General features: G+C 40.1%; 3 protein-coding genes across 5 annotated transcripts; 2 read left to right on the forward strand and 1 right to left on the reverse strand.

Annotated features, from left to right (window-relative positions):
• Positions 1 to 4,869: 4,869 nt before the first annotated feature.
• On the forward strand, positions 4,870 to 11,331 carry LOC109954515 (uncharacterized). 2 transcript variants are annotated; one of them, XM_020589891.1, is made up of 11 exons: positions 4,870 to 5,194; positions 5,286 to 5,356; positions 5,446 to 5,569; positions 6,696 to 6,844; positions 6,958 to 7,100; positions 7,249 to 7,411; positions 8,054 to 8,147; positions 8,293 to 8,371; positions 8,929 to 9,002; positions 9,102 to 9,146; positions 9,177 to 11,331. In XM_020589891.1, the coding sequence occupies exons 1-11, from the start codon at positions 5,181 to 5,183 to the stop codon at positions 10,072 to 10,074; spliced, it is 1,854 nt and encodes a 617-aa protein (XP_020445547.1). In that variant the 5' UTR covers positions 4,870 to 5,180; the 3' UTR covers positions 10,075 to 11,331. The 2 variants fall into 2 exon arrangements, with proteins under 2 accessions (XP_020445547.1, XP_020445546.1); XM_020589890.1 differs by having other exon boundaries at positions 4,873 to 5,194; positions 9,102 to 11,331.
• Positions 11,332 to 12,804: 1,473 nt separating this feature from the next.
• LOC109954490 (interferon regulatory factor 1-like) lies at positions 12,805 to 18,281 on the forward strand. Its single transcript, XM_020589846.1, has 7 exons — positions 12,805 to 12,894; positions 13,054 to 13,153; positions 17,162 to 17,341; positions 17,433 to 17,585; positions 17,689 to 17,741; positions 17,836 to 17,926; positions 18,163 to 18,281. Exons 1-7 carry the CDS (start codon positions 12,805 to 12,807, stop codon positions 18,279 to 18,281), a joined length of 786 nt encoding a protein of 261 aa, XP_020445502.1.
• A 2,150-nt stretch (positions 18,282 to 20,431) lies between these two features.
• Positions 20,432 to 26,934, reverse strand: cdc42se2 (CDC42 small effector 2). 2 transcript variants are annotated; one of them, XM_020589904.1, is made up of 5 exons: positions 26,854 to 26,934; positions 24,921 to 25,177; positions 23,728 to 23,829; positions 23,547 to 23,625; positions 20,432 to 22,507 (listed from the first exon to the last, which is right to left on the reverse strand). In XM_020589904.1, exons 2-4 carry the CDS (start codon positions 24,972 to 24,974, stop codon positions 23,551 to 23,553), a joined length of 231 nt encoding a protein of 76 aa, XP_020445560.1. In that variant the 5' UTR covers positions 24,975 to 25,177; positions 26,854 to 26,934; the 3' UTR covers positions 20,432 to 22,507; positions 23,547 to 23,550. The 2 variants fall into 2 exon arrangements, with proteins under 2 accessions (XP_020445560.1, XP_020445561.1); XM_020589905.1 differs by having other exon boundaries at positions 24,921 to 25,061; positions 26,854 to 26,927.
• Between the last annotated feature and the right edge of the window lie 13 nt (positions 26,935 to 26,947).

Here is a 26,947-nt window from a genome sequence, read left to right on the forward strand (position 1 = left end):
TGTTATGTTTGATCACAGTGACTCACCTGCATTCTCTGCTGAAGAAACTTCAGCTTCTGGTTGAGACATTCAATCTCCTGAGGCAGGACAGAGAGGCCATGGTCATGGATGCAGAAATGGATATGAGTGTAAAAGACCGTTTTAAAGTAGCTTAATTATAACTCAAACTGTTTCATTCATATTGTCAAAAACAAACAATCAAATAACATTCTGTGTCTGTTGCTGTCAAAAGCCTAAAGGAAAATTTCAGTACCTGGCTTAGTTTTTCATTGTGCCTCAGTTTGATCTGAGGCAGAATGTCCTCCAGTCTCTGAATCTATAATAAAACACGGAATCTTCATTCTGGCAGGTGATAAGAGGTTTTACAGTCCAGATGAAATTCTAATGAAAAAAAAAAAGTAAACTATTAAAATATAAATGAATATATCTACAGTAAAACTGACAAAAACACAGCACTACCTTATTCATCTTTTTATCAGTGAAAACCTCTTCAGACTTTATTTTTATAATTAATAATTAATTTCTCACTTGACTGAAGGAAAAGCACAAACATCATATTAGTGTTACTGTATGTCGTTACTCTGTCTTACCCGCCTGTCAGTAGTCTGGAGCCTGGTCTTCATGCTCTTGTTGATCATGGTCATGGGAATGGTTCTGGGTTTGGGACACACTGGGAACAGACCAGTAACAACCTCAGGCATGAACAACTTTCCTTTTCTTCATGTGGATTTTTGTTTCATTTAATGTGTAAGAAAAGGGAATGACTGCTAACTGATTACAACTTGGGAACCTGCTATTGATCTTGTGCAGCAAAGCCATTTTTGAAACAAAGGAGAAAACAATAAACAAGCATCAATGATTAACTACCATTTGATATTTTGTTTGTTTAATCTGACCAAGAACTGAAGTTAAAAACCATTATCAGGTTAAGGAAATGTCATGTGTTAATGTGTAAGTTTTAAATATGCTGGTAAGTTATCTTTGGGCAGGGCTAGCTGTTTCCCCCTGTTTCCAGTCTTTATGCTAAGCTAAGCTAACTGGTGGCGGTAGCCTCATATTTATCAGACAGACATGGGGGTGATATTAATCTCCTCATCTAACTTATCTAAAGAAACCATATGTATTTTCTCTAATATCAAAGATAACGCACTGGAAGAGTTCAGAAGATAAATCTGCTCGTACCATGCTGAAAGCACCGGGCTACCTCCAGCACATAAGGCCTGTAGTGAAAAATACATGAATACATGGGTTTAGGAAATTGAGTATCCACTAAGTAGATGTACAGAAACAGAGGCCTAGCTGGTTGCAGTGAAGATTTCTTACACGTGTTTGCTATTAGCAGGGATGAAGCTGTTCAGGAATAAGCTATTAGCAGGGATGAAGCTGTTCAGGGGGATCATACAGCCACGGTGGTTCCTTATCTGCACACACATGAAAGCACCAGTGATCCAACTCACTGTGGTTTTGGGAACTCTAACTGCTTTTTGATAGTCTCTGCTACAACCAAAAACAGATTTTCTTTTTCTAGACAAATGCAAGCCACCTCTGGTTAATTAAATAAAGAAATGAATATGCAACATTCAGAAACAGACCTGCATCTCAAACACGAAGAAGACCAATGAGTTGCTCTACCTTGAATATGACATCAGAAGAGTTCAGCCCAAAGGTAGTGGTGATGATCTGACAAGAGAACCAACGCAAAAGATATGATGTCAAAATATAAAACATTACAAAATACAGGTGTTTCCATTATTTGCTAAATAAATTCTCACAAAATTTTCAAAAGGTGAACAACAGCAGATCCATCCTTTCACTTAATGTGTGTTGTAGCCTTTATGACTAACACCTTCATAGCAATAGGTGTCAAAATAAAGAAATACAATAATCACAATAACTAATAACTGACAATGATAATGGTGATATCAATAAATACAGCAGACAACAGAGTCTTCCCAAAATAGGCATATATTTTGTAAAAGTCCCAAACACTGGCAAATAATTTATAAGAACTACTTCAAATGCAGTGGTCGTTGTCCAATTGAGGCTTTATCCAACACTCCCAGAGAAGGTGAGGTATAAACAGTGGAAGGATGGGCAGGTGTAGAGAATGATATATAGATCTGGGCTGTTGGCAAATTACATACAGTACCGCGCAGGTACAATAATAAAAGCAACAGCTGGAGCACACCTGTATGATCGTAGTAGCTTCAACCGCTGGAGGAACGGACACTTGTCGAAGAGCCACCACTCTGTCATCTGCAACAGGCACACCATGAGCTGCTACCACTTTCCAAGAGTCCCTGTTTAAAAGCATTTATAAGGTGCAGCTAAAAAAATTTATTAATGACAGGTCAGTTGTAAAACATGACCAAGGCCCCCCCACCCCAAACACACACACACAGGCCACTTTATTAGGTACACCTGTACAAGTGTATGCAGTTCAAGGCAACAGTTCCACCTCAAGGTGATGTCTCTATATGTTTGTCCTCCCCAGCTACATACATGAGAGGGTCAGAATATTAGGAACACTTTTAAATATAATGTAGTCCAGTACAACACCACCTTTAACTATGACACCTCTGTAATAAACATATAATTGAATTTATACATTCGACAGTTTCACCAAAAACTGAAACATGTTGAGCTTCATAAACACAGACACTGAGGTGGAAACGTTGCAATGAAGTACAGACAATTGTACAGGTGTACCAAATAAAGTGGCACGTGAGTGTATAGAGGAGATTTTAAACATTTATACCTAATAGATTATTATTTCAAAAACCTTTTAAACAATCCCTTATTGATGCTAATGATGTATTCTGATGCTTTATTAGAAAGTGAAAGTGAAAAACTCTAAACCTTTATGACTATAATGACTTTAGTGACAGAACTGGTGCAGTAGTCTGTTAATCTTCATTAACGACTTATGAATATTTAGCCTATATCTGCAGACCTGAGCTGTTATTGGTGACTTGACTATTAATAACTCACCAAACAAAATGTTGATAATGAGGCAACCCAAATGTGGTTTATAACTGATCTGTATCGCATTAGCAGATTATAATATATATTAAACAATAAAAAGCCATAATTGCAACCACACACACACAAGCCAAGGAGCAGGATTCATTTTCTTCCACAATAATCCCTTATTCAGAACAGACTTGTCATTCCCTCTCTGAATCACTTTACAACATGAGAACATTAGAAATGAGACGTAACCATTTATGGACATGAGCGCTACTAGTTATTCTCGGTCGAGCGCGCATCTCGATGTTCAAAGAAGATGGTTGCCATGGATACAGACGCACGGACCGAGCACATCCGTGTCTGAAAAAGAATTCATCGCTGATAAAGTAACAAGTCGAACAACTTAGAGAAACCTACGAACCGTTTCTGTCAAGCCGCCTGAGAGCGATCCAGACGTTTGAAACATGCGGTGATTTATCAGAAGTGACGCTGGACATTTTCATCTCCGCACAGCAGCAGCGGTCAGACTCCGGAGGACCTGCTGCATCCGGCAGGGGCTTTCAAAATAAGACTTTAACGCCTACATAGGTGCGCACCAAAGTGCAGTCGGTTCAGTGAGAAATACAGTATCAGCTGCACAAAATAATAACCATAAATAATAACCCTCAGCAGGGTACTTCTACTACACTATTTCAGGCTGACATGTATTTATTGTAGTTGCTAGCTATTACTGTATCTAATATTTCAATAATAAAAGAAACTTGTGCGAATTAAGAACACTTATTTTTGATAGCTGGAGTATATTTTGCTGTCGGTACTTATGCATTTTAGTATTTTTGCATTATGGTGTTACTATTTTACTTCAGTAACACTGTCATCCTGGATGGGGGCAGGGTCTTCATCAGGCTTACCAGCAGTGAAGCAAACACTTTGCATATATTGCAATTCTTAAAGTAAGCATCCGGTATTTGAAATGAGAAATTCAGAAAATAGTGTGTAAAGACATTAACAAGACGTGGTCCTCCTTATTAGGGACAACATGTCCACAGAGACTGTCCCATAGATGGGACACAGGGATGCTCACTTATACTATAGTAAACATGTACAGCAGCTTTTGTTGGCTAATAGTAGGGTAGTCTATTTGTCCATGGTTATATGGGCTGAAATAAGATAAGAATTACATTTATTTATGGACTTATTTTCTTACCATTTTGTGGATTATAGGTTCAAAACTACAAGTGGTGGAATACAGTTGCCAAATGTCCAAATCCAAAACTTCCAGATATGCATCCAGGAATGCAAATGGTAAGACACCTGATATAAACATGATGCTGGTAAAAACTATGTTGTTAAAAACCTACAGCTTCACTAGGTTATTCATCTTTCCATAATAACACTAAACATGAGCAAATACTTTATCAAATTTGAACCCAAACGTGTCATTTCCCCCACAGTGTTTACAAAGTTTTCACTTAAATTCTTCATACACTCGTTTTATTAAATTGCTAATTTAACCAAGATGCATTTTGCTTTCAGCTTTCCTGTTGCAGATCAATCATCAATAATCTATTCAAGAAAACACCCTGACCACTCAGGTGCCAGACCAGACTGTCAGTCCAAACAGTGGAATGTCTAGTCCTGGCTATTGTCATTTGATTTTGCTGTAATGAGTCAGCTGGGGTGAATGGACACATTACAACGGGAAGTGGTAGCTGCTTTTAGTAATGTGCAGCAGCGCTAAAACAACAAGGCAACTAATGGTACTTGATACTTTAAGTGGGACAGACTGCACCGTGTGCATAGATCAGCTTGAAATATGATGCTGAAAGATATTACCCAGTTCTTTCAACCAGGAACTCTGAATACCGTTCATTTAGAAACACTTAAATATGGAATAGTACACTTTAATGTATAACCTATGGCTCTATTTGGCGTTTATCCAGATATGTAGTAGCCCCATTAGTATTTTATTTTGCCATTTGTGTTGCTTCATCGTTCGGTTGAAGTTGGAGTATGAGGAAATTGGAGCGAGACGCACGCATTTCCCCTGAATTAGTGGCACAACGATTCCAGTAACAACTTCCCATATCAGGAAGACAGAGACTCAGACTTGTACACGAAGAAAACTATGTCCACGCCCCTGCGAAATGGGTCGTAGCTGAGTGGAACTGTGGTTGTCGAGGGAAATAAGTGGAATAAATCGTCTCAACATGGACTTACACAGGTAAGGTCGAGTCTTGGGAAATGTCTGTGCTATTTAAATGATCAAGCTGCACTGAGGAAAAGTAAATACCTCCTATTGCGTTTGCTCTTAGGCCAGTGCGCCACAGAGTGTCTATCATCCTGCTGATTTTAGGACATTTTGGGACTGTAGCAGCTCTGTCTGGTATGTAAGGCTGGAATTTAGACAGTTTTCAACATGTTTACCTACCTAACAACTCGTTCTCATCATCAGTATGTATCTGTTTCTTACAGGAATTAATAGAACAAGCGTAAATCTTGACTGCACCAACGACTTTGACCGGGTGATGTTTTGCCAATTTGAAGCGAAAAACTGCTCAGAATACAATATAACCCTCGTGAACGACGGAGGATATGGGTAAGTTTCTGTTTTTATGTTTCACCTGTGACCGGGCCAATATACAGGCCTAAGCAACTCAGACCGTAGTAACTCTTAGTAGTTCCCCAAGAATAACACCCCTCCTGTTTTCAGAGGTCAAACTCATGCAAACTTCCCCAGTACTGAGCTGCTACCCCCAGATAGATCTGCAAACACGGAGACGTTGGAGTTACTCACACAGATAAAACTTTATTTGAGTCAAAGTATAGTTTAACAATGAAAATGTTTTAAGAAACCTAACCCCAAAAGCTAAAATGCTACCTATAAGAAGTAATACAATGGTTAAGAAGTTACTCCCCACTCAATAAATACAGTGCAGAACAGGAAAAAAATGGTCAGAGTCAACAGGTATGAAAGGCACCATTAAATAAACACCACATTCAAGTGTTCTTTACCTAGAGGAAAGAGGTCCCACAGGGGTCCTGAAGCAGGGCACCCCCCTGGGCCTGCGCTTCCTCAAACCCTATTTGATCACCCTAGCACAGCATGTGCAATGGACGCCAACTTCTACTGGATCACGCTCGCATCAATTATCGCTCCTGGAGAGCATTCGGCAAACAGTCTACAACCAAAACAACCTGATTAAGCACGTTGCACTGTTACAGATCCGATCTACAATCAGCCCGTTGGACATACATTAAAGGAGAAGCAGGACACAGACCAATGGAGGGAGATTCACTTCAGACCAGTTACGGCAGTGAGCAGCACAGAAATGGTTTATCGCAACAGCATCTCCCCAGGTGTTATTTATATCCATGATTATTCTGCCAAATTACTAACCAGGCGTTGTAGGCGTGGCCAACCCGTCGGTTACACATAACAGAGTTAATGCAACTACAGTGTTAAAATAGTATACTTCTTAGCCTAAGTTTGGTTTTTAAATCAAGTTTGAGGCAGCACAGAAATGGTTTATCGCAACAGCATCTCCCCAGGTAGTTTCTGTTTTTATGTTTCACCATAGAGTTAATGCAACTACAGCGTTAAAATAGTATACTTCTTAGCTTAAGTTTGGTTTTTAAATCAAGTTTGAGTTGATATCTAATATTCTTGGAAGACATACAGCCTAGTATATTCAGACCATGTTGTTTGTATATTTATCTCACAGGAAGGTGGATTGTGTTTTGCAGCAGTGTGATAGCGGACAGTGCTGTTGCTCTGCCATCATTGTCATTGTTTTTGGGGAGACTCATACAGCAACAGTTCTGAAAGGAGGCCAAAGAATAGAGTCCAAAACTATCAGCATCACAGGCAGCAGTAAGTTGACTTCCATATATCTGCAACAGCCAGAAACAGAGTGGTCCAAACCCAGAACAACATGGATGTTAAGAAACACTCCTCTTACTCCTCTAATGTCTGTTCCTCTACAGTAAAGCCCAAAACCCCAACGATCGTCTCAGTGAAGGAATTCAATGGAAATTATCAAATCCAGTGGGATACAAACATAAAAGGCGTACTGAATGACAACTTGTTTGCTAATGTGACGTACCATAAGAAAGGAGGCACAGAAAAGGTAGGAGCGATGTCGTAAGCACTGACATCATTGATCATTTGTTGTGGAGGTGCTGACACCGACGTGGGCACTGGATCATATCACCTTAAAGTAAAGGCACAATGGTTACCGAACCTTTCTTTCTATGATTCTTGTTTCTCCACACCAGGTGTCTGACTTTATCAAACCAACCTCCATTGCTGGACGGAACTATTATGAAATACTTGGTCGACACTTGGAACCGAGTACAACTTATGTGGTTAGCGTGAAAAGCTACACAGATTATAGTAGGAAGTTCAGTGACAGCAGCGAAGAGAAGGAATTCACAACCTGTAAGTGTCATTTTGGCTCCTGTAGATTTCTTACACATCATAAAAGGTTTTCAACATATCAGACCCCCATTTTTTGTACATTTTGATGTGACATAGATTACATTTTAAATGCCCAAGGACACTTTGACATGTGGACTGCAGGCACCGTGATTAGAACCTCCAAATTTATGGTTGGGAAATACCACACCACACCCGACTCACCAGTGTAGCTTTTATCATTCTTAGCGCTGAAATGTGAGAAACACAAAATAAGTAAAAACCCATTTTTATTGTCAGTCTCCACAGTTCTCATGATTCAAGGCCACTGTATGTGGGATTTGAACATTACACCATTATGTGCAGGCTCATTGCTGCAGCCTAGGTACCTCCCTCTCCACCCACATGCTCTACAGCCAGTAAACATGTTAAGAGCCTTTGCCTTGCCATTGCTTTGACTTGATAAGTGATTCAACACAAGTCACTGTAAAGTCATATTGTTGGTGCACACAGCACTTGAAGTTGTCACATTTATGCTTCTGAAGAACACACGAGTGACCCACATTAGCATCTGTTTGGCCTTTAAACTGGAGTGTGAACATTGTTCTGCATTTCCTCTGTACAAAAATGGAGTGATTATTACCCTTCATTTGTGTTACTTCACAGCCGCCTCCCGTAATAGCCTGCTTTTGGCTCTCATCATCAGCCTCAGTATTGCTGCACTCGGCATCAGCGGCGCTATATATTGCTGTTATATAAAGTAAGTCATGCAGATAAAACAATGTCTTTGCCTTGTTTCCCTGTTAGAGAATTATTTGAATGTTTTTCCTTTAAATAGAGCAACTGTGTGTTCTGTCTGTGTATCATATGTGATTTTGTTGATTTATTTGCACATTTGTTTTTAGGTTCAAGACAAAGTGGTGGGACACAGTTGCCAAATGTCCAAATCCAAAGCTTCTTGCAATGCATCCAAATGAACAAGAGGTATGACACCCAGTGACTTGCAGCTTAAACTGTTACATGACCAGAGACTCTGTATGAGATGACTGGTAACATTTCTCGTTAGAAGGTCAATCAAGAACAAATAGATGCAAAATGAGTAAAACAGATGCAACATAGCCCCAAAGAGATGCAAAATGAACACAAGGACGTGCAAAACAAACTCATAGACATAAACAAATATATCCTAGACAAAAGTAACTACAGAGAGACTCAAAGCAACTAAAAAAAGAAGATACCAAAATGAAATAAAAAACAACCAAAAAGAATCAGAAATAAGTGGCCACAACTAAATATAGACACAAAATGATAAAAATGATCCCCAACAAACTATACTGTAGGTGCAAAATGACCACAGAGGTACAAAATGAAGGGAGGGGGGCCTAGTGTCTCATAATCCGTTCATGATGTGTGTCACCAAACCATTTAAAGTCAAGTGATTTTTCTGCACAGCAAAATGTCAAATTTATTATAAAATTGACACCTTTAACTGAAATGCTTCAGATCTGCAGTTTTAATCATCTTTATCCTTCTGGTTTCAGTTCTTGAAGCCTGAGCCACCCATCATCTCCTCTCTCTGCATTGAACCCCTTATTCCAGATGACAGCAAACCATGGTCAGTATGGCTGCATTCATGCAGCAGCAATGCAACACATTCCTTAGCGATGTCTGAGATTCTGTGTGCAGTTTGAGTGAGCTGTTTCTCTGTGTCCAGGTCGAAGGGCTCACTGTCAGACACTAGCAGTGGGAGCCCTCAACACAGCAGTGGAGTCAGCACCGGCTCCTCTTGCTTCAGTTACGCTAACACAGAACCGACTGATATTATAGCTGGTGTTCAGGAGGCTCTTGGTAAAGCCTTCCCCAATATCAGCCCGATATCACCACTGACCCAGCTCACAGAATCAAACAAAGACAGTGGTTTATTCATGGCTTCTCCCGGACATGAGAACATGAGTTTTGGATCATCAGGATTTGACAATAAAACCTATTCCGTCCTCATTCCCAGCTACCCACATGAGCTTATGAAGGACCACTCTGAGGTCCAGACTCAGGTTGAAATGGTTTGTGACTCTGCATACCATCCTTGTGAGGGTGGCACCGGGACCGGTGCTGAGCAGCAGGCACCAGCTTTCCCACGTCTTAATGTACCACCGGTGGTTTCACCTCTCATGCCAACAGACATGCCATATCAGCAGTGCAGTAGTTCAGATTCTGGGAGGTGTTCTTATGCAGAAGACTCCAGTGTGTTCTCCATCTCTAGTGGCACCAACACATCTGCCTCATCTGAGATCATGTCCAGAGCTGAGGCTGGGAGTGGGAGCTTTCATGAGGTAGTCAGTGATGTGACAATAAAAGGGGGAAACAATGAAGAGGCCATCACATGTGATGAAAATCCCTGCTACCACTCAAACAGCTTTCCTCCAGTGGATGACGACTACCAGGCGTTTCAGAGTCTAGTGGAGCAGCCCGAGGTTTTGCCTTCAGAGCAGAGATGCGGCAAGAGGGAGGAACATTTGGACAAATATCCAGAAGACTCATTTGCTAAGATGCCTCTACTGATCCCAAGTTTCATGAACAATGTCAGGGGTGGCCAGTGTCTCTCGGCACTCCAAACACTGTTCCCCACTGTGGGCTCTGCTGACCAGTCTAGGCCAGTAATCACAGACACTGGCTATCAAAGTGTGTAGTGCTGAATTTTTATGGATTCATTTTTTGTGTGATTTGTGCTTCTTTAAATTATAAGCATTGTTGGGGGAGACAGTGTTAAAATTGCTAACATGACTTTCCAAGTTAATTCTTGAACTTGGAAATAGCAGCAAAATGATCACAAGGTCCATTTAGTAGCTGTTCCTGATGGTTTGACTATTTCACCTGGTCTTGACCAGTAGACAGAGTTTTCCCTGTTGTTACAAAATACCAGAATATTTGCTTTCTTCTTATGTCTGCTGACATGGTTGAAAGCTCCAGGACAATTGTTATATAGACCCTGACTTGACATTGTTTCCTCAGCTGTAAAAACTGTTGTAGATATTTTTTATTTGCTGCTTTGAGTCAAAGAAAATTCACTGTGAATACTTTGCAGTTATGATCAGCTTTTAGATTCCACAGCTGGCTTTGATAAAGATTGCACATAAAAGCTAAATGTCCGACAGAGAACACAATGCACTTGTTCTGGGACCTGACTTTGGAATATGTGTCTGATATAAATGCTTGAACTGAAGAACTGTAGTCAGCTCATGTATCTGTGTCTCATATCTGACATTCAGTTAAGGTCATTTGTTTTTCAAATTTAAATCTACATAGCTCTTGGAAAACTCATTCTTTCAGTGGTGTACAAATGAGGAGAGAACCCCACTGTCTGCAGTCTGTCTTAAATGTGTGATTGTCAAGCTTAAATGGTAGGTGATTAAAATCCCTTTATGAGGTTGATCTGACCTGGATAGTCATCACCAGGGAACTAGCACATGTGGCACTATAAAGAAAGTCACATCACAATGAATGGCCTGAATGCTTCCTCTGAAACAAGTCAGCTGATACAGTTCATGCTTGTGACATTTACTCATACTATAGCTCTTCGCAGGAATTGCTAGGGTGTTTCCACAGAAACACACGTCAACATGGCTACACGCACTGTCACAGCTACTGCCAAGAGACCTGTTGCCATTTGTGTCAATAAGTGAAACAAAGACTGTGTTTGGGCAGAAAATAAAAAAAATGTTCATATTGTGTCATGTGGATTGTGTTTTCATGTAGCTTAAATGCACAACGGGCAGTTTGCTTTAATCGTATTGTTGTGACAGACGTAATCTTATATCTCACCACCTTTGGCCACAGCGAATCATCCGTTGCCACCCAACTAACGATACGCATGCTAAACTTTGCATGTTTTACACCGGATGAAGTCTAATTTAGAGCCACCAGCCAACCTAACATGCAAACTGCACACAGAAAGGCACCAGGAGAGTGGACAAATGGATGTTAGCAACTGCAAAAAACTGTAAGCACAAAGTCACCAAGTCATATTGTTACTTACAATACAATTATAATTAAAGCCTGATATATTTCAATATGATTGTGTTACTTTTTGATAATAGAATGCAATTATTTGACCAGTTAAGTTGATATTAACATAAAATTTGATACGACTTTATTTTAGGCTATTTCCTAATAATTACATTTCCTAGGAAGATCCATGAAGTTTGGCACTAATTATAGAAAAACAGACAAAGTTCTGAAACTGCGTTTTTATATTTAGTCCACTGACTTGTGTTTATTAAGTCCTTCCAGAAGAATTGTCATGAAAGAAATGGTTTGCTTTAAAACCCAGTTTCTAGTCATTTATTCATTATTTGAAATTTAATTTTTCATTTATGCTGAATTGTGTGGTTGTTTGTAGACAACTTTGGTTCACCTTCTGAATAAAAACCACTCAAAATCACTCTCTAATTTTACCTATTAGTACCAAATTATACAGGGAACACCTTAGGAAACTATTTGGAAATAAACTGGAATTTACAAACCTGTTAAATAGTATTGCTAAAATTTTCATTAATGTATTTTCAGGTAGTATTTGTATTTTTACTATGAGAATACTTTAATAAATAATACTATTTCAGTGCCACTAAAATGAAGACAGTATTTTACATCGGCTCTTGATCATCATGTCTAGTTATGAATCAAATACAATATTCAACACATAGTCATCAGTTCCCTGAAAATGATATAGTATCAAACTGCATGCTCTGCATATTTAAAATACCGATGTGAACATTATTAAGAGGAGAGACAAGGGTGTTGCTTATCTAAACAATGATCATTCTTTTATATCAACTTCTAAAATAAAAGCACTGACATAACATGAGGAGCAGTTCATCTCTGCTGCCACCTGCTGGTCTTACAAAAATACACTGCTGTGTTCTGCAGTAACTTTGAATCACGTTAGAAACCACAGGATCAGGAAAAATACTTTAGTCTTTAGTCTGTAACCTTGAAGGTGACCCGTTCAGGCCAGAATTAAATGTAGCAAGCTTAATGTACAATGCATTCGCCAAATGTTTGATTTGGAACTAGGGTGATTACTGTGTAGAATTGTAGGAACAACATTTACACAAAACTATATATCTTCATTCTGTTAATACTTGACCTCAGTCTCATTCATGAAGAAAGCAACATGCAGTATTTCCTGTAACTGGAGGAGCCACCTAAACACTGAGGAAGGTTATTGGAGGAGGACAGGGATTGTCTTAACTATGAGCTCTGATTGGAGGAAAGGAGGTGGAGGAGGAAAGGTGTCCCGGTGTAACCTCTGATTTAGTCTGAGCTCCTACGAAGTTTTCTGGTACTGCTGAAACTCCTGTGGCGCTGGTGACACAGCTATAGTGAACACCTTCCCGGACACCAGAAGCTCGGGCTGCATCATGCAACAACCAGGCCGCCTGAGGCTGAGGCCGTGGCTGGAGGAGCAGATCCAGTCTGGGAGGTATCCAGGGGTGAGCTGGCTGGACCAGGTAGACCCCCCCATTTCACTCTCATCCCCCCACACACATACACATATGAACATGCATACACACATAAGTGCAAAATGTTTTTTGTGGATCAGTGTTTGAATCATGACATATTCTTGGCAACAATGCAACCTGCTCAATGCTATGTTATTTATTCTACAGTCAGCGCGAATCTTCCAGATCCCGTGGAAACATGCGGCTCGTCATGGCTGGAGTATTGACCGAGATGCGACACTCTTCAGGAGTTGGGCCATGCACACGGGTAGGAGCCACACACTAATACAAATGACGTTTTTATTCTGTCAGTCCGGGGCACTGTGTCAGATGTGTTACACTCTTACAAGGAAGCCCCAGCACTGCTACTGATATTAATTAGAATATTTTATGATGTCACAATATTACCATGTGCCAAATTTATTAATCATGTTCACACACGTAAAACACAGACTTCATCCATCCATCCATCCATTTTCTAAACCGTTTAGTCCCAAACGGGGTCACGGGGGGTTGGAGCCAATCCCAGCCAGCTGCAGGCGAAAGGCAGGGTACACCCTGGACAGGTCGCCAGCCCATCGCAGACACAGACTTCAGTAATTTGTAATTTGCGATCCATATACATACACTCAGTTGGCAGTTTATTAAGTAGACCTGCCTAGGATTAATGCAGTATAATACTGTAGTAATGGGGTGGACAAAATAATAATAAAAAAACAGTCAGTATAACACAGAGCAATTCAACAGAAACTAAAGCCCCAAAATGATCAGACAGCTGAATCAACACCTCTCTGAAACAACTTGAACAAACTGAACATTATCACCTGCTGGAGGATTTATTGTAGGACTGTTGGGTTGGACTGCATTAGTCTCAGCAAAGTGTTTTCCTAAGACATTTTCTGAACCAAAGCAGCTACAAATTAGTGACCACCTGTTTTCTGCCTGTTAAGAGTCTATATAGAAGACCTCCTTCCTCATTTCATATTTGGCATTATTCTTCACCTCTATGAGGTGTCCTGGCAGTCGAGTGGTTAAAATGCCAAAAAGAAGTTTAAAAAAAGAAAATCCTGAAAAAAGATGAGTTTTATTAGATTTTAAAGCCAAAAAATATATATATAAATTCTCAGCGTGTACATACTGTGTGTCATGTCCTTACATAACATTTGGAAAAATAAAGTTTCTAAAATTATTCCAAAGTTAAAATGTGCCTGTTTGATGCCACTTGGCTATTTGTACTGACATGATTGTAACCATCTGATGGGGTTTTCTCGCTGACTTCTTTCTTCTTTAGTAGAAGTGTTTCCAACAGATAGTTTTGTTCAGCCCATGAATTTCTAGACATACCGCATTCCTGTCAACATCCAGTGTACAGGTGATGAAAACTGCACAATAACCCTAAATAACACAAATAGATAGATAGGGCAAACACTAACAGTTTATCTGTAGAAACAACAACAACAACAACAAAAAAAACACCAGGGGAACTAAGCAAAATGCTTTTAGGTGCTCTGTATTCATGGTCGTTAGACAACGGCAGAGCACTACATTTGTAAAATTGTTTCAGTTTATTGTATTAATTAAATTTCTTATGAAAACGTAATCTCTGTCAGATTACTGATTACCTGTAATCAAACAAATAACACTGAGTGGTTTGTTTAGTGTTCTTCTGGATTAATTAACGTCTAAAACAGAACATTAAACATATATATTTATACAAGTTATAGAATAAAAGTTCATTTAATAAGAATCTTGTTAATTGCTTTTGTTTAATAATCTATATGTAATCTCATACTGTTCTGAGTAAAAAGTTGACAAATTGTTTCACATGCACACACATGCGTGCGCATGTGAAACTCATCGCACGTTTCTGTCTTGGGAAAGTCACGGTTTGTGACTGAAGCTGCATCACATCATGGGAAAACTCCAGTTCAGTGGCTGTGAATGTGCAGAGTGATCATATTGCCTCCAAAGTACAGCGCTGCCACGGATGGATAACTGAACAGGTCTACTGGGCACAGGCCCAGGGGCCCAGGGGTTCATGGGGCCCCTGGGCCAGAGCCTCTGAAGTGGATGTTAACATTTCTGGTTAGAAAGTCAATCAAATGACTTAGAAAAAGACACAAATGATCACAAAGACTCAAATCACCTACAAAAATACTACAAAGATAGGAATTTATGAATATAAGTGAATGCAAATTGATCAACAGAGTCACTAAAGTACTGCAAAGACACATGTAATGTTTGCAAAAAGCCACAGAATGACCAAAGAGAGATGCAAAAGGACGACTCAAGACAACCACAGAGATTCATAAAATTACAACAAAGACACACAGAATACAGTGACACAAACTGACTGCAGATTACTAAAAAAAAGCCACTGCTGTGCTGTTTGCAGTCATTTTGGGTTGCTTTCAGTCTGGTGCTCTGGTGTAAGAGGCTTGGTGGCCTTTTCCATGCTTGTGCCCAGGTTGTCTCATGATCTGCCCATGAACATTGCATTTTACAAGATCTAGAAAAACCATATTCAGTAGTTTATGTGAAATAAATATTGTTACTATCATCTCAAAATTCATTAGATGGAGAAAGCAAAACAATTAATAAACAAAAGTGTATAAGAACCATCAGTGTAGTTATTCAAAAATAAAGTTGTCTTTGACATAAAACCTGCAGAGGCTTTGCAAGTCACTGAGGACAGCGGGTGAAAGATAAAGCTGCTGCTACCTGTGCAGCCTAAATCTGCTGTAAATGATCCATAGTGGACCCTGTTCAGCTCCAGTGATTTTATCAATGAGGCTGGCGGTTACACTCAGAGCGCTGGCCGAGATCCAAATCGCACTGTGGTGCTAAATATGAGAACGGACTCAACACACTGGATGAAGTCACTTTATCACAGTGTTGATGATAGATTGTCTGCCAGCTGCTGATAGATACAGGTGTTTTTAAGTATAGCAGCACAGTGACAGATGTTATAGCGATATCTGACAATAATAATATTGATGATATTAATGAGGCTGATAGAGTTGATTTGATATTTGATCATATTCCTATAGTAATGTTCAAATACACCATGTACCAACAAACAGTACTGTCATAAGCATTCTATAAGAAGAGCAGCCAAAGTTAGCTAAAGAAAGCACTGTCTCATTTTTACACAAAATAAACAATTTCTTAATAATGTATGGTTATTATTTCACAGAACTAGGGGTTTCATTGACTTTTTACATGTATTTCCAATATGCCGCCCCTCTTATTTATAAATAGTTTATAAATACTTGGAATTATGTAACAACCATTTAGTATTTAAGGAGTAACTTTAAGCAATAGCCGTACCCCTGTGTATGCAGTACATTGCTATTCCAAGACGCTCCTGTCTGTGTTTGCGTTCAGGCTGACACAGAGACAACAGTTTAAAATGACTCATGTGAAAACCATGTTTATAAAGCTGCTTGTCCTGACAGACTGTCATGTGAGGTGGTGAGTACACAGTTGGCACAACCCACAGAGCCACAGTGGTTACACACCAGAGCTTTTACAGATCTCCACCTGGCTGCTGTGTCGTACAGGTGCTCTGCAGGACACCACAACACCGCTGGGTGTGGTTACAGGTGCAATGAAGCTCAATGAAGAAATTATTAGATTTTGGAGGTCAAAAGTAAAGTTTACTGTGACCTGGTGTTTGGCCCATTCACCGTGATATGTCAGGAACACCTTGAGGGGATGTCTTTAAATTTGGCACAAGCGTCCACTTGGATTCAACAGTGAACTGATTAGTTTTTGGTGGTCAATGGTTAAGGTCAGGGACCTCACTTCTGTCCCATACCCATGAATTTGACTGGTTGGTGGGGACATACAACAGCAAAGTAGGAATTCTAGTTTTTCTTCATGCAGGCATAGCGGGTAACTGCCCAGGGACACCACAGTCTTCACGTTTTGTTTGTGTCAACTCATTTGCACTAATTTAACTGAAACCGTTCTGTGAGTATGTGCCACCAAAGCACAATATCAGCTGATATAATAAGGGCCATAAAATGCTTTATCAACTAATTTTGAAGAAAATTCCTGTAGAACATATTTGTTTTCCGTTTTGTGCTTACAAGTGCCATATTCCAAAATGATTTTTTATTTAATCTAATTAGCACATAGCAGACCTGAAGTCAGGTATAGAAAATTCTACAAACTGAGTGAGAAAAAAAATGAGCGGTTGAAATGGCTCAACGCAAAAAACTTAGAACATACACATATAGACCAGTGTTTGTCCTCTGCTTGTTCGCTTCAGGACGGTACCGTCCAGGTAAAGACAAGCCAGACCCAAAGACGTGGAAGGCTAATTTCCGCTGTGCCTTGAATTCTCTGCCCGACATCTGTGAGCTGCGGGAGCACAGCAGAAAGAGAGGCAGCAACGCTTATAGAGTCTACAGGATGTTACCCAGCACACAAACACACAGACGTCGGAGAGGTAGGACATGCATGTGGTGTGACATGCATTTATTTTGTCAAATGCAAACATATTTGAATATGATAGTGCTGTCTGTCCTTTTCTCTGCCAGGGCTGCGGCTGCTCAGCAGGCCCAGAGACAGACAGGAGAGTTTAGGTGATGATATGTACCCCGCGCACACTTGGAATCCCACAGCAACAACACTCCTACCACAGAAGGTGGAGACCCCTGCAGAAGACACATTTAGCAGCATTCAAACACATGGTGAGAGGCTTGTAGTCAGAGTGGGTTGTTGTTATCCTGGATGCTGACATTGGCTCTGTTGCCTCTTGAGGATGAGACATTTAGTTCTATCGCTGTTGTACAGGGATGTGGGAGGCCAAACCAGAAGACCTGGAGCAGAACGAGGCTGTATTTAAGGTGTCAGAGCTTTAACTTACTGACAGACTAAATGCAATGGCTTTTGTTTTTCTGACTGATCATCGTGCGGTTTGCCCTGCTCTGTCTGCCACAGTTGATGGACCACTTAAGCAACACTGACCTGTGGAACCAGACTGGGGAACAGAGAGGCTGGAGAACACACACACTGTGGGACCACTGGCACTGTGGGATGCTACGTACTGTATTTATTTGTATATGTGACGTTTGTGTGTCACTGACAACCACTGACTTCTTAGTCTTTTTATTCCTAGAAGTTTTATATATGCTATAAATAATATATCAGTTATAATATATCTTTCATATATCTTTTTTTTAGCTGACCAGGCTGCAAAAGACAGATTAGATGTGTGGGCAAATAATCATGTGTGATTAAAGACGGATGTTTGTTTCGGCTCTGCAGGTGCTGGTGATGAGACTCCGTACTCTCTGCACACAGAAAGCTACAGTGATCTGTTTGGTCCAAACTACATCAAGGAGCTCTCCGACTGGTCCACACATCAGCAAACACTGATGTTGTAGCTGTGTACAGTCATCTGGTTCTTTGTTCGCCACGTCTGCTTTCTAGCCGACTTGACCACTGCAGCAGAGAATACTGCTCTGTCAGTAGGGTCAAACCTCTCTGCTGAGCATGCTGCGATGAAGATCCTGTTCCAAGCCAAGCTTTTTCCTCTGTCATCACTTGGGTTCACTGTGGTCCAGTGCATCAGACTCACTGAAGCGACTCCAAGCTCACACCACAGCTCGGAGAGTAAACAGATCTCATTTCACTTCAGTGCAGGATCATTTCTTGCTCTGTTATTTCTTTGAGTTTCACTGGATGTTTAGCCGCTGTACAGTAAATGACAACATTGAGGCTGCACGTGTGGCGCTCGCTGCTAGTAGGCTCGTGTTTGTGAGTGGAGGTCAAAACTCCTATGCTTTGCTATCATAAGGAAGCTGAATTAAGTTTCTAATATACAGTATATGTAGTTTTTGTTTGTATGAGCTTCCTACGCCTTTGTGCCATTAGCTTTGTTTTTAAAAGTAACTCCTTTAGATACTTTTAAATACTTCTGTACATTTCAATTTTTTGAGCCATAGATGGTGCATTTTTTTGATTTTTGTATTTTTTCCAAAGTAATTTAGCATTTTAAAAAATGTAGCTTTGTTTTTTTATAGGCTATATATACCCTACAGGTCGACTGACAAGTTTTTGCAAATGTTACTAATTAATAATTGTTTCAAAGTCAGTTTTGTCTTAAATGTTTGGGTTTTGCTCTCAGATTTCTATCTACATCATGTATGATAATTGACAACACAACTAGGGGAACATGGAGTGTTCAATACCGGACTAACAGTTTATTTGTCCTGACAAAAACCTCATATTACCTCAATACTTTGGATGGACTGAAGGTGGCTCCATACAGAGAATGGATAAAAAGATGACCTGTAAAGTGCTTTTATTGTTTGTTGACATTTTAAAAACTTCTTCCTTGTTCTGTTCAAGCGTCAGTGAATGTAACGCATCACTCAACTCACTGCAGCAGAAAATAAGTAATTAGATAAAATATCATTTGCTGGAAGTAGGTGGTTAGACACACCTGGAAACTGAAAAGAAACACACATAATGCTTAATGAAAACACAATGACGCGATCTCATGAACAAAAACATTGCTCTTAAAGGCTGCTGGCAGTGGGGTTAACATGTTGTATAGCATATGAGGGCATTTCATTTCATATACACTCTATAACTAGTTATCTGTGACTGTACTTTCCAGGTCGTCGTCATGGCAGACATTTTGATGTGTCATAGCAGTAGAAGCACAAGTACAAACAGCACCAACTGTGGCTCTAGTGCATCAACAATACCAAACAACCTGACACACCTGAATGTAATGCAGCCTTTTATTACACAGCGCTTTTCCTGCTAAATGTCTAATGACAAACGGTCTGACTTTTGATATGTAGTTAATCCTACATCAAGAATCGCAATGCAGTTATTTACAGTGGTGCAAATAAGTACATTCTGACACTTTTGAGTATTTCTATTTAATGGTGCTCTAATTCTGTTTTACAACATTTCAGTGAGGAATACTTTGCTATTTACTCTGGTACATTCTGTATATCTGACAGTTTCTTATTAGTCTATTTTCTGGGTTAAAATATTTAATAAAACCACGAAGAGACTGTTAAAATCAAAGCGGTGAATTCAATTTTCTGGCTTGTTCGCCCTTAAATAGCCAATCAGCTGGGCTCTTGTCACATTTCAGATGTCTGACCCCCCAGATCTACCTAGTGGCCCTGTGAGGGTGTCTGATCCCAAAGTTGGGAAACACTGGGCTAAACTATCTGGCTGCATCTCCTTAAATCAGCTACAGATACAACAGTATTAACAATCTGATATCAGTCACAGGGGACATTTTTCTGCAGAATGAGTACTTTTGGTATTTAAAGTGCTTTTTTTTTTTAAACAGGACTTTGAATGCAGGACGTTTTAGTTTGTCTTCATCTGTGCTCTTCCTCCACCACTGATTATTTTCAGGACACCTGTTGTATTTTTAGCATTAAAACTGATCATGCACAGTGAGCTCAGTCCTCCTTTCTCACCTCACGACTTTTTGCTGAAGTGAAAACATGGAGCACACACACACACTTGTTCAAACATCAACAATGACTTTTATTTTGCATTGTTTATTCTGAAAATGCAGGAAAAAGGCAGATAACATTCCCTTAAAGTGGGAACTACATATCAGCAGATCCTGAGAAAAACAATGCTGCTCTGCCTCTACCTTCCCTGCAATGGTATACAGAAAAGTAACCAAAAATATGTATGACCCTGAATACATATAAACCATGGATCCATTCATTTTATGTTACACATTTACAGCATCATCATAATAACAAGTCCTGTGACAGGAATCCCCGGAGGAAACATTTTTAAAGTCACATTCAACAAGTCCACGAGCACTAGCCTGTTGGTCACATAACGTACTGCAGCCCCAGCATGTCTGCACATGCCACAGCATTTAGCCAGGACCTGGGAAAACTAAGTGGGCTACACATACGTGGATGTTTCTTCACACAGGAATGACTACAGAAACACTTAACATCAGCTCTCTGTGACAGTGTCTCAGCCTGATGAATCACATTGTTAAATCTGTGAATAAATGTTGGGAGAGTGGCTATCAGCAGCTTTAGACTAAATAATGTGGCTATGTCTGTGAGGCTTCTTCTATCCAGTATTTTATGTTGCCTGGTACCAACAGCCAATAATCCATTGTGTATCATAAACTGTTTCACACTAATCTTCATAGACCTTTGATTAACTTCACATTCTGTGGCAGAATCACAAGATGAACATGGAGGACAAACAATCACATACATTAACAGATCCAGGCCTCTGACCTTTGTCATTTATATTTTCAAAAGAGCCTGGTTCAGACATGTGGATTACAGTACTGAGGGATGAGAAATGGCACCTGCCAGGATATAAAGAGGGATTTTAACTCCAGTCTGATCACTAACATAACTGACAACCACAACAATCAGGCAATAATAGCTGCATTTATTTATCCCAGCTACAATAAACAGGTAGAAATAACTCAACTGAATGTCAGTAGTGGGTGAGAAGGAGGTTTAACACTTTGTCATAATAAACATTTTAGACAAAATTATGTTGGCATCACATGAAAACATCTCTTAACACTGCTGCTAAAGTGGGTCCAATTAGGCTGAATGGACTGGGTACCATGTTTGTGTTTGGATTTTCGAAGAAGCACAAAACTACTGAGACCTCCGAGGACAAAATCATCTCTGCCGAAAAATAACTTAAAAAAATTATTTAATGTCCAAGACACTGTGACAAGACAGAATGTAACACAAACTGTCCTGGCAAAGAAAAGCAGATGCAATGAACCAGAAAGGATGTGATGGTAAAAGGTAAACTAAGTGTTGCAAGCCTAACCCACACCTGTGGCGGTGTGCGCAGTGGCAACCCGGCTTTGTCCAAACTGATTCTTAATCTACAGTTGGTGCACATCCTTTGAAAAGAAGATAATGAGTCTCTAGAAACCAGTAAGCTTGGTACAAACTACACTAGTAAAACAAATGAACATGACTTCACAAGGCAGATTATGAACGTCATAGTTTATTAAAATTCTATGATTTAATCTAAATGAGTATATTAAAAAAAAAAAAAAAAGCTGAACTCAATGCCAAATTCCTAAGCAAGTGTGAGTGGTCCAGTGTACTCGACACATTTCAAGTTTATTACAAAACAGCGATCTTCAACCCTGAAAGTAACTCAGAGAATGAACAGTGAAGACATCGCATTTTGCCTTGTTATCTGCTACCTGTCCTCTGATAAACCTCTGAGAGTAAAGACGGAAGCTGAATGTTCCAAATCTCCAGCGTGGCCCAGCCACCATGAGGTCCGTTTACACATCAGATAATAAATATAGGCATCCAAATGGGCTACAATGGAAAATATCGTCCTCATACACGCACACAAGCATCCGTCTCACTGACATTTATGAGCTTTCTAAACCCCCTTTACCGACTTCTAGCAGTTAATCTTTACAGTGCAACAGTATGGCAGCAAATGATAGCAGTGCTTTCATAAAAAAAAGAAAGAATGGAAAATAAAAATATATACACAACATTATGAAAAAGCAGTAGTTTCATCTTTTGGTCCTGCATCCATTATAGACAGAACTGCTTTTTAAAAAGGATTCCTCATATCAACAACAGTAGTTTCCACAAGAGGGCTGCGGAGGGAAAGGAGGAGAACAAACATTAGGATCGCAAACACTCCTGATAGGTAGCAAACCCTAAATCAGTTGTGCCATCAAATCTGAGCCTGAGTGATCACAGTTTGTCAAGAAATTAACTTAGTGATTTTTATTTGTGTTGTTTTGTTTGCAGAATCTTTGGTATTGTTTGGCTAAATCTGTTATTTGTAGAATAACTGGATCTGGAATTAAAATGTGAAAGTGTTTGTGGCAACATTCAAGGCAAGCTGCGGTGTTATCGGTTAACCAGTCATGTGAGACCAGCAGAAAGCCACGCTGCTGCTAGACTCAGACCGCAGCTGCAATACACAAAATCAAACTTTCAAAAAAAATGAAAAACTATAAAAACAGCAACAATTGCTAAGTTCACTGAGTCACTGTTGCAGAGAAAACTGGAAGTGGTTAGGAAAGCACCAAGCTAACCAGGAGGGAGCAGGACACGCATTCCTTCACAGAGCAATGAATTCCCCTAATTAAGTATGGCTATATAGAGAACTACAAACATGTATTGTATGTGTTCCTGTCACAGCCACACAAGACAAACTTGCTATTGTATGGCAGCATGATTTTCCATCATCTGTCATGACACCACACTGGTGGAGTCAACTTGTTAACTGAAGCTGGTCCTCAAATTTCAAGACTTGTGTTCTTTCTCTCCAATAATGTGTTGAAGCTACAGGGCAAAGGATTGAATTTCAACAAGCCTCCATTATATTTCAGGTATGATTTGTTATCTAAACAGCTGCGTGACCTGCATTACAGCTTGGGAAAGAAGGGAACTACTGGCTGCACTCCCTGTGGAAAAGAAGCAGTTAAACACGACAAGACTGCTGCCCTGCTCTATTAAATGTTTCAAAGAGTATTTTTGCATATACGTGTACAGCCAGTAACTACCTTTTACCCACCACAATCACCTGTTTGCATAAGAAAGTATATGCAGGGCTTGTACAGCTGAGGTAGTGATAATTCCCTGGTCAATATCAGCTCCACACAGGGATGAAACAGCATCTCTCACCTTGTTACAACTGCGAACCTTCAGACCCTCCGTGTGTGTAGCCCCCTTTAGACTTCATCTGGGCCTGAACAAGGTCCACCTACAGACACCAAGGTGTAAACGATCATGAACTGAAAACTTGTAGCTAAGCACACTCTGTTGGATAGATACTGAATGTTCAGAAAAGAGGATCAAACCATACCGCTGCCAAACCCAGGCCCATGTCGCCAGAGCCTACATGTGTGGTGTGAACAAAGTTTGTTGGCTCGCCGATCATGGATCGATCAATCCGTCGCCGCCGCTTCTGAAAACAAGTACCACAATCAATCCTTTTTAAAACCTAAAGATGACTAGTAGCATTATTCCAACAATATTTAAGGAAATATTCCTCGGTGATGATGTCTGATCAGGCCAACAGCAGCTGAATGAGCCTTCTCATATGTCTCTTGTTTAATTTCTGAAATGTTGTTTCATAAGCAGTGGAGCTGTGAGTGAGGAAAACCATGACATTCATCATGTCTGCTATCTTATATGTTGATAAGGCTGTGTTCAGACTGAGTTTCAAAGGTGTGAACAAATGCAGCTCTCTCCATTCATTTCTATGGGGGTTTTTGTTCATTTTGCTCTGACAAAACGACGCAGCCCCATGCGATGAAAATGTTGGATCTGGTTCCACTTTTGCCGGACAGGGCGATGACATCATCTGGCAAAGGCGCTGCATTGACCAATTACGTACAGGGGATGGTCGGAACATTAACGCCCACGAGAAGTAGACTTTTGTTTACCTTGTTAGCATGAGCATTCGCTGTTACTCACAGTCAAATTTGGGCCACAGTTAATGCACTATAACGACATGCCATGTGCTTTCATTAGTACTGGATGTTAAACTGTGTTTTTATCTATCAATGCTGAAACACTGGTGGTAAAAATTGGTGCTAAGGTAGAGTAGGCTACATTAGCGGCACAGCTAACCAAAATACAACAGAAGCTCATGGGTTGTAAACATGAATGAAACCACTCGCATGGACTTGTCCCAACATCGTACACTCCTACAACCCCTCACCCATCAAGCAACGCAGCCCTTTGCATTAAAACACTGCAGGGAATAACATTTTTGCCAGATAATTGAGAATGTATGTTAACACACTGGCTGATTACTGGGAGGCACAACAGGTGGCTGTTTCCTGTCACAGTAATAGTCCTTACTGAATATAATTGTTGTCAGATTCCAGTGATTAAATATTGTCACAGCTTCAGTAAAATTAAGATTTTTGAGCCAGCTCTGGTTATTACCCACCTTTGCACCTGAAACAAGTGCCATTTCCACTTTAAGCAAGGCAGCTACATTGAAAACAAAGTAAACCAGTTTGTCTTCTAGTTTAATCTCATACTCACAGGCTGTGGCTGCTCTGCAATGCAGCAGCTGAAACAAACCCAGAACTCAGTCATTCTGAGGCCGATGCGGAACCCACAGCAGTTTCCTCTCTCACTCCAGACGTTGCTCTGCGTCTGTCTTCCTGTTCAGTGTTACCAGAGCTGCGCGCACACACACACACATACACACACACACACACAGGAAACACACACCACTGGTTTCTCTGGGGTGAACTATTGGCACGAGAACTGGTCTCCAAACACAGGGCAGCACACTCCTGTCAACACATCAAAGTTTAAGAATATCTCAGTCATGTGTGGACATGTTTTGTCAAATTATTCAGGGTTATCTAGAATGTGTCCTGACCAACAATCATAGATTTGGACTAGCAGCTTGTGGTTCCATAACTAATGGGGTTAAACCTACGTCTGTAGCAGAAATGATGTACACACAGTTCTTCTCATGAAAAATACTATTACTGTATATTTCTATTTGTGTACTATTTCCCTCTGTATAAATGCATATACAACCGTGTGAAAGATTTGGTTTCTGTCATGCTACCTTCATCAAAATTAACACACAAACCTATGCTATGTATATTTCTGGTGCTTTGACTTCCTCATATTTAAGTGCATTAAAGGCTAAAATGTCAAATCTAAAATATGTTGCAGAAACGCTAATATTTATATGTTCCGTGATGCTGTACAAGTCTGTAGGTGACATTATTAGAGAAACTGGGTCAGAGTTTCAATATGGGATTCAGACAGGTTTTCCAGTGATCACTATTTTTCAATTTGTGTTTTGTGGTTCATGTCTCCTAGTAAACCACTGAGTATTTGTTTCCAACGTGGTGGCCACTAAGACATTTCATCATGCCGATGTTAAGGCACCGTTTTTAATTTATATCTCCCCACAGCTGAAACAATCAACATGCATCTTTTACCAACAGGAACCGAAAATGTGAGCCATCATTTGACAAAATCACAGTGTGACAAAAATCTCACTGCTGCCACTACATAACATTTTGTTTCAAGACCACTACAAATCCAGGACTGCATGAGTTAAACATTTTTTTTAGGAGCACAGGGTACTGGAAAGATGCACAATTGTACAACAGGAGAAATGCTGTAATCAAGGACAGGGGATTCACTGAAATTTAAGTCCACTTTTAGCTCTTGCATTTAGCTTCCAAGTGCCAAAGACATTGCGGTTGAATATGTTTGACTCATTTCAAAATTCTTAAGTACGATTTAACATCTATGACAAGATCATTTTAAGCCTGTGCGTAATTTTACTTGGCAGCATCATAAGAAACGGGGTCAGGCATTTTTCAGCCACTACTGCTGTCAGACAGAAGGACTTCTGACAAACTAGTAACTGTGGCTCTGTAGCTGGCTGCACACAGTGCTGACACTGGACTATTACTGTGCACTGAACACATGTGAATCCTATTACGTGGCTGCCAAGGACAGCAGGAGTGTTCATTGTTGATTTACTCTGCATTTGATCTCGAATTACACAAACGCAATCGGTATCTATAAACAGACTGACGTTATGTAACTGGGCACCGCCGTGGGAAAGACTCCTTACTCGGCGAGTCCCAGCTAAAATCACAGCTGGGTACAGTTCAATTCAGTTACCGATGACGTCCCAGAGGTTCCGGACTAATTTACACTGAACTGGTTTCGTAGCCTGCAGCAAACCAACATTAGCATTATCATCTGCTGGCATAATTAGTTCGCAGGCTAACGTTTACTAGCTCGCTACTAGCAGCAGGTCCGTGTTTTTTTTCTACTGACAGCTAGCTAAGCAGGCTAACATTAACTGAACCCGTTTTCGAAAGTGTGACTTTAATGTTGAACAAAAATAAATGAACGTTCACTTAACTGTTCAACAGCTATATAGTAAAATCCTTTTCCGTGAGTTATCCTAATATTATGTGAATAAACTTACCAGACAGCGACCGGTTTACCAGAGTAAAAGCGGATGGCTCGACTGAAAGCTAAAGAATGCAAAAAAAAACCCAGGAACTACGCTCATCGCTTAC

The sequence above is a fragment of the Monopterus albus genome, unplaced genomic scaffold (genome assembly GCF_001952655.1).
Source record: "Monopterus albus unplaced genomic scaffold, M_albus_1.0 scaffold10.1, whole genome shotgun sequence".
Taxonomy (NCBI): domain Eukaryota; kingdom Metazoa; phylum Chordata; class Actinopteri; order Synbranchiformes; family Synbranchidae; genus Monopterus; species Monopterus albus.